Raw genomic sequence first — 8,346 nt, 5'->3', positions numbered from 1 at the left:
GCGGTAGCACAAGCAGTAGCAGAATATTGGCTTGGATTAATTCCGTGCGAATAAGCTAGCTTTGCTGCATCATGAGCTTCAGTGTTGCGATTCCTTCTAACGTGAAACACCTGAACACGGCTTGAGAACACCTGTTATCTGTATTCCCATCATGTTTATAATGACAGCTGCTAACTTGATCGCCATGGATCGCTCATTGAGCTTGCATGGTTGCTGCTGAAATCTTGATCTGCCATTTTGTGCGCCCTTTCTGGTCCCTGCAAGAGTATCCCCATCCTCTCGCCGATCCTCTGTGACTCCAACTCTCTACCTCTATGATTTCTGAGTAATTGACAAAAAACTACCACATTTCACGTATCCGTCCCACAAAACTACCACATTTTGAAAACTGACCAAAAACTTCAGATTAATACTAATTCTGTGACAAAAACTACCACTTTCACAAAATGGCCAGTTTAGACAATTTAAACATGTTTATGACAAGAGGGCCCGTTTGTCAGGGCTAACGTGGCGGAAATCGTCAACTCCGTTTATTTTGACTGTCATGTTGACTGTGATGACGGGTCAGGCCCACATGTCATTCTTCTTCTTCCTCCTCTTTCCCTATCTGACATTTTAACAAACACTTCATGTGCTCCCCTACACCACCATCTAGAGCAGCATTCCATGCGTCGCCGGAGTGGTCCGTCCATGCCAAAGACCTCCTCCTCCGCGCGAAAGAAGCCGGCTCCGGCGCCCTCAAGCCAGTGCTCGCCCGCGCCGCGCGCCCTCAGGCCAGTGCTCGCCCGCGCCGCACATGGGCACCTCCTCTCCTATGCTCCACGCTCTCCTCCTCGTTCTCTTCTTGGCGGCCGGCGTCCACGACGCGTCCAGCAGCATCGCGCCCTATTTGATAGCCCTCGGACGGGTGGCCGCGGCCGAAGCACGCGCCGATGGGGGCAAGGCGAGTCGCAGGAGTGCGGCGCGGGCACGGCCAGAAGAAAGCGAGCGCGGGCGGCAGCGGTGCTCCGGCCATGGTGAGCATCAACGACGGCAGGAGCGCGACAGTGGGCGGAGCTAGCGGGGCGTGGCTGGGCGCTGTCGGCAGCGGCGCCGGGGCAGCAGCAGTGCATCAGTAGGCAGGGGCGCTATCACTTAACAGGGAGCAGGGAGCAGGAGGAGGAGGAGGAAGAAGGTCGCCAGTGCCACGGGCTGCCGCTGCTCACCAGCGTCGATGCGTCGGCACGGTGGTGCTGCCCGATGCACATAAGGTGCTTGTTGAAATGTCAAACAGAAAAGGAGGGAAGGAAGAAGAAGGTTGATGATGACGTGTTGGTCTCATTTTTCATAATGGTTAACTTCACTGTCAAAATAAACAGAGTTGACTTTGCTGCCGGTCCCACATGTCATAAACAGGTTTAAAATCATAAAAACGGTCATCAACTCAACTTGATAGTTTTTTGTCATGAAATTAGCACTAATCTGGAGTTTTTGATCAGTTTTTAAAATATGGTAGTTTTATGGAACGGATACGTGAAATGTGGTAGTTTTTTTGTCAATTACTCATGATTTCTCTATATATGTGTCCCTCGCTCCCTGCTCGTAGAAGTAGCATCAGCATTTCCAAAAACGATACTCTTATCTGAAACGTCCGGCTGGCTGCACGAAATCATGATTGATTGAATTAATTGGAAACAGAATTTTGTACTACTACTACTCGGCATGTTAGACATGGCACCACTGCACTGCACTAGGTGGGCAGCTAGGCTGGGCTCGGCTAGATCGGACCAAGCAGAGTGGTCACTCACCCACTCACTCACTGATGATCAGAGATCGGCTCGGGTCGGGTTCAGTTCATCTCCCCTGGGCCCTGGCTGCCGCTTGGACGGTCACTATTATATTTTTCTCGCGAAATAGAGAGATTTTTTATCCAAAATCGAACATCCATGTACCAACAAACTTTCTTTTCTGAAGCCGTTGCGGCAACCAGCAACACAATAGTGGTGGTGCCGAGGGCATCTCCAACGCGGATCACTTATTCATCTGTAAATGGTTGGACCGAACAATTCAGACACTTATAGTTATCCACCGCAGCACATCAAATCAGTCCGGACCGATTCGGATGCTCGAAATTTCACAATCATCCTCAAACCGGGGGAAGGTTTGGGGGCAGTCCGAACATGCGTGGTGGCCGTCAACTTTGCCGGTCGCGCCCAACTTTGATTGCCGCTTCGACAACATGAGCTAGGGGGAACCTCGGATCTGTGCGTTGGGTGGGTTCTCTGTAGGGTTAGGGTTGAGGGGGACGCCGATGAGGCTGTTCATCACGGGCTCCATTCGCGGACAGGCGGGGCTCTTGCCTCCGTCTAGGAGGCAACAGGGTGGAGGATCCCCGGATCTCGTTGAGGTCGCGGGCTATGGTCTCTGGAGGTCGTCCGACACTGGCCGGGTTGGACCTCAGATGGGTGGTGGTTGTGTGGAGACATTGTTTGTTCTTCCTCCATGTCGATATGATTTCCTGCTACCGTTCTTCCTCTTTTCTTTGTGTTGCTGTTGGAGGGATATCACGTTTTTCCCGGGCGGTTGGCCCGGCCGCGGCGTAGGAACCGGATCTTAGTTCTCTTCTATCTAGAAGGGGCACATATCGCGGCACTCAAAGCCACACAGATGGCGAAGGCCGGTGCAGGTGTGTTGGATACGTATGTGTGTTCATGTCTTTTCATCACCGAAACGAAGAAAAGGGGGAGCAACGTGGCGATGATTATGCCGTGATGGAAGATGATGACCTGCTAGGATCTGGTTGTCAGAGGAGTCTTCTCACAAGGTTCTGGGACGATGACACACGACTCCGAAGATCTTCGTGTTTTACTGGTTATTATGTCAGGGTGCTCTATGTTTTTCTGGCTCATTACATGTGCGTTAGGGCGCGCTTGTATGGGTTAAAGACTTTGTATTATTTTGTGATTTGAATACAAGCACGCATGCTTTCTGAAAAAGAAAAAACTCGTCTTCCCGTCTCGTTTCCTTATCTCTTCTCTTTTTATTGGACAAGTGGCTGACGTTTGATGGATATGATTTGTCCACGGACATTTGTTGGTATCCAGCAGGTGATCCGCGTTGGAGTCGATGCGCTTCAAAGACGAGGAAGAAGAAATGGTGGTTGCGCCGCAGCGCGACGCGAACAGATTGGTCAAAGGCGACGTCGCGATCCCTGCAATCTCCGTCGGTCGGTCGATCTCACCCTCTCCTGTTACCAATTCATTTGTCTCCACCTTTTCTCTAAGTAGAGTGATGGTTCTCTTTTATTCTTTCCGGCCGTTTGCCTTTTCAGAATCAGATATCTCGGCCGTCCAATCAATTACGATATGGTCGGTCGATCGATGCCTACGTACAAGAAAGCGACCACGGTCGGTCGACGTACGCTTGTGTGCGAGTCGTAATAATTATTACTCTCAACGCTATATTTTATACAGTATTTGATAAATTAGAGCATAACCTCAATGTTCCACGGCAGGATGGGTGGTGGATACTGTCTGTTTGTTCGACCGCGCCAAATAAAATGTGCGTCGCCAAAAAGCGGGTGAAATACAGTGGGCAGACAAAGATACTGGTTCAAAAACGGAGCTGTGATTTTTTCTGGGTTACGTCCGTATTTCGACAGGCTGGGAAAGCGCGGGCTCACTAGGCCGGAACGGGCATGACGGCGTACCGTTCAAGTAGGTTTCAGCCCTTACCCTCAAAAAAAAAAGTAGGTTTCAGCCCAAGTTCAAGAAAGTTTCTTTTTCTCAAAAAAAAATGAAGAAACTATCGAACTTAAGGCCTTGCGGCGCCTGTCTTTTATCTTGCCGTTTGCATCCACACAAGGCCGACAGCAAAGATATCATTTGACTTTTCTTTTCTGCAATTCGGTATGACAAAACTGGGGAAACAACAAAATCTTGACAGAAAAGTATCACTCCAATTACGACACAAGAACCCAAAACGACAAGACATGCTACAACTGCTTCAGTGCAGTTTGATTTTGGTTTCCTCTTGCTCCGGCAAACCATGCAAGAATATCTTTTCAGTTTAGGTGTTGAATCAATCCAGGTCTACCTAAGATTACGCCCCTACTAAAGGCAGGCTTTGCTCAACACAAACAAGAATCCAATCACCACCAGCACACAAAAAATACATAGCTGCTCAACTTGATCCAACACGAAAACATTCTGCATACAAACACGAGCGTAGAAACACATCGACAAACTGTCACGAGGGTTGTTAGTTGTTACTCCCTCCGTTCCGAATTACTTGTCGTAGGTATGGATGTATCTAGATGTATTTTAGTTCTAGATACATCTATTTCTGCGACGAGTAATTTAGAACGGAAGGAGTACAAGTAGAATCTCTTCCAGTCAAGCATTCCACCCCACCACATCACTACTAGCTACTCGGCGGTCGGCACACCAAAGAGAAAAACAACTAAACAAAAAGTCTTCTCAGCCTGGAGTGAGCACTAGGTTTAGTTTGGTTTCCTCATGTTGCGGCCCGCCCTGATCACCTCATCCACCAGCAACAGCTGCTACGCAATGATGGGTCTGCAACAAACAACCAAATATCGTTTGTCAACACACATATAACAAATAACATCCATTCTTCTTCTTCTTTCTGGAGAATGAATGGGTCAGGTGAGAAACAAACTCTCTGTTAGCACGTACCTGGAGTTGATGATCTGGCGCTTCACCGAGTAGTTGTCATAGATGCCCTCCATCTTGGGGTCGTCAACTGGCTCCCCGGTGTTATGGTTCAGCCCTACCACCAGCCCACGGTCATGCTCCGACGACGCTCGGATTCATTGTTGTCGATTTGGTGTACTCCGCTTTGATCTTCTTCAACCTCACAACCACATTGGTCATCGTCATCCTTTTGTCGGGCAAGTCGCTGGAGCAGAGCAAACCTAACTCAAATATCGGCACAAGAAAAGATTCCAAGCTGACGTGAGAAGAAGAGCCTTGCAGTAGTCGGCCATCCACAACATGGACAAGCTCTGTAGGGAATGCCTTAATAACCCACTGCCTAAGGCTTAGATCTCTGACAAAAATTGCATCTGTGGGTCTCTTTGCAGTGAAGACTTCAAGGAGCATGATCCCGTAGCTGAAGACATCGCTCTTTCTTGATGCTTTTCCTAAAGACCCGTACTCTGCTCATGGAATTAGTTCAAAAAAACAAAATTAAAGCATGACTCATTAAATATAATTAATTTATAGCTTAATTACATGTGACGGTTACCTACCAGGTGCCAAGTACCCAATTGTGCCTGCCATGCTCGCATGCATCATGAAGCTGTCATCACCTAGTAACAACCTCGCGATACCAAAGTCTGCCACATGTGCCGTCATGTTCTCGTCAAAAAGCACGTTGCTTGGCTTCAGATCGCAGTGTAAGACCACCTCATGGTGCTCATGGTGCAAATACTCCATTGCCATGGACACGTCGAGCATGATGTCCAACCTCTCGTGGAACCCCAAGTGCCTTGTCGCTTCAGAGTAGTGTAGGAGCGCCTCTAAGCTTCCATTGGGCATGTATTGCAACACTAGTGCTCTGAAGTCCAGATTGGAGCAGCTGTTGAATATCCTTATCAGGTTGCGGTGTCGTGCCATGCGCATCACACTGCATTCAACATCGAAGCTTCTAATGGCTTGTTCTGACTGCATGTCAAAAACCTTTACTGCAACAACAACACCGTTGCATAGCTGGCCCTTAAAAACTTTCCCAAAGCTTCCAGATCCCAACAAGTTACCCTCGCTAAAATTATCAGTAGCATGCATGAGCTCATGGTAGGAGACCAACTGATGGATGGTCAAGTCAACCGTGCCCGCAGAAATTGTCTCCCCTTGTTGCATCTTAATTTTCTTTCTGATCATTACATATGCACAGAAAGCTACCACTCCAACTACAATGATGATAGTAGGGAGCAGAATTTCTAGCATGTGCCAATTTGTTCTTCGGGTAGTGTTACTTGGACACCGTGAAAATCCAATGGTTGAAGCACCACATAGCCCTAAGTTCCCCATCAAGGATTGCATGCTGATGTTTGAGAAGACGCCTCCCGTGGGTATCTGACCTTGTAGATTATTGAAAGATAGGTTCAAGGCTGTGAGGTAGGTAAAATTGGCTAGGTACTTTGGGATGGTGCCGGAGAGATTGTTATGGGATAGGTCTAATGCTTGTAGGTTGGTTAGCTTATTGAAAGAGAGTGGAATTGAATCAAGGAACGAATTGTGAGATAGGTTCAAGAAGGCTATCATTTGGAGTTGTCCAGTTGAATATGGGAGGCTACCAACCAAGCAGTTGGTAGAGAGATCCATGCGGTTGATTTCTTTCAAATAGCCTATATCAATCGGTAATGTTCCGTTGAAGAAGTTTTGAGACAAATCAAGCTCGAGGAGTCCATCAAGATGAAATAAACTTGGTGGTATAGTTGATGATAATTGGTTACCAGATAATACCAAGTGTTGTAACTTGGTGAGGTTGCCAAAGCCCACTGGTATGGAGCTAGACAATTTGTTATGTTCGAGGTTCAAGTGGTATAGATTCTTTAGCATTGCAATTTGTGATGGGATGGGGTCAAACAAGCTATTTCCACTGAGGTCAACATACCGTAGATTCTCCAACATCATGATGGATTGCGGAATTGCACCGTGCAGTTGGTTGTTTGAAACTTCTAGCGCAAGGAGACCAGTTAAATTTGAAATGGTAGCGGGGAGTTGACCAACTAACTTGTTTCCACCTGCACTGAAGTATTGCAGCTGACTTGATAGATTACCTACGTAGTCAGGGAGGACTCCGGTGAAATCATTCAAGTAGATGATAAGAAACTGGAGCATTCTGAAATTCGAAAAAATGGATAAGAAGCTGAGATCCCCCTGTAGGCGGTTTTGTGCAATGTTAACAACCACCAAAGAGTTGAGGTTGCTCATTGTTGCTGGTACCTGCCCATGCAACATGTTATTCTCCAATGTTAGCTCTCCTAAATGAGACAGGTTACCGAGAGAAGCAGGAATGGGCCCGATTAGTCGATTAACTCCGAGATGCAGAAAGGTGAGTTGGCCCAGCTGTCCAAATTCTGCCGGAATGGCTCCTGTTAGCTCGCAGTATCCCATGTGAAGGACACTTAGCCTAGTGAGGTTCCCAAGTACAGCAGGGATTGTACCAACAAGGTCATTGTCACCCAAGGAAATAATGCTGAGATGAGCGAGCTTGCCCAGCCAGGTCGGTACAACACCCTCAAGATAATTAATGGACACGGAAAAAGTTTGGAGGTATCGACAGGACGCGAGCCCCGACGGAATCGGACCAGTGAAGCAGTTCTCATGGGCGGTGAACCATCTTAGCTGTGGGAGACTGAAACTTGCGTTGCCAGGGAAATGACCGGTTAAGTTGTAGTTGCCACCGAGGGAGAGAACATGTAGCTTAGACATGTTGAAGATGGCCGGATGTACCGGTCCGGCGAGATTATTGGCTTGCAGGTCGAGGACCTTGAGCATTGTCAAGGAGGCAATGCACCATGGAACTGGTCCCGACAAGCTGTTGTTGCCCATGTCTATATAAGTTAACAGAGGGGTGTTGTTGAATATGTGGGGCGGTATGGAGCCACTAAGGCGATTCTTCTTGAGGTTTACGTAGCCAAGACTCTGCAGGTTCTGCAGCTCCGCCGGGACTGGACCAGAGAGATGGTTGGACTTGAGGGAGAGAAGTCGAAGCCTCGTGAGGTTCCCCATGCTAGGAGGAATGCTACCCGAGAGACCATTGAAGCCGAGGTGCAGGACTTTGAGGCGGCAAAGCCTTCCCAAGTGGTACGGGATGGAGCCCGTGAGGTTGGTGTTGTTAAGGTTGAGGACGGAGAGGAAGGACAGGTTACCGAGCTGGGGAGCCAGCGACCCATAGAGGGGCGCGCCCGGCAGCCTCACGGCGGTGACGCGCTCCCTCCGCCGGCTGCACGAGACGCCAACCCAGTGGCAGAAGGAGGTGCCGGTGGTCCAGTTGCTGGTTAGGATGCCGCGCGGGTCGGAGAGCTGGGCTCTGAAGGCCAGCAGAGCAGCAAGATCGGTGGCACTGTCACTGCCCTTCCTCTTGGCCGGGGCCGGAGAAGAAGCCGAGATGGCCGGGACTAGCACTAGCAGCAGCAGTGCGAGCACAGAGACGTTGGATGCAGCGGCCATTGCGAGGGATGATGATATGCTGTACCAGGTGAGAGCTAGCTGCGCCTATATATATGGGCTCTGGACTACATGGAAGGATGGTAGGTATGGCTATACCATTGGCACGGCACGCTAAGCACTGCTCAGCTAACTGAACAAATCAATAATCGCTGTCAATCAAACAAAC

At 48.8% G+C, this 8,346-nt stretch overlaps 1 protein-coding gene across 1 annotated transcript; it reads right to left on the bottom strand.

The window, feature by feature from the left end:
• Positions 1–4,126: 4,126 nt before the first annotated feature.
• Positions 4,127–8,346, bottom strand: LOC125517055 (uncharacterized). Its single transcript, XM_048682274.2, has 3 exons — positions 5,252–8,346; positions 4,677–5,158; positions 4,127–4,556 (listed from the first exon to the last, which is right to left on the bottom strand). The coding sequence occupies exons 1-2, from the start codon at positions 8,178–8,180 to the stop codon at positions 4,788–4,790; spliced, it is 3,300 nt and encodes a 1,099-aa protein (XP_048538231.2). The 5' UTR covers positions 8,181–8,346; the 3' UTR covers positions 4,127–4,556; positions 4,677–4,787.

This window comes from Triticum urartu, chromosome 6A (genome assembly GCF_056163025.1).
Source record: "Triticum urartu cultivar PI428250 chromosome 6A, HENAU_Tu73, whole genome shotgun sequence".
Classification (NCBI taxonomy): domain Eukaryota; kingdom Viridiplantae; phylum Streptophyta; class Magnoliopsida; order Poales; family Poaceae; genus Triticum; species Triticum urartu.
Note: the sequence above shows the minus strand (reverse complement) of the source record. Positions and strands in the feature narration are given on the sequence as shown.

Coding starts and splice junctions, on each gene's coding strand:
- LOC125517055 (XM_048682274.2), bottom strand. CDS start 8,180: ATGGCCGCTGCATCCAACGTCTCTGTGCTCGCACTGCTGCTGCTAGTG. Junction 5,159..5,251: donor AATTGGGTACTTGGCACCTG/GTAGGTAACCGT, acceptor TTCCATGAGCAG/AGTACGGGTCTTTAGGAAAA.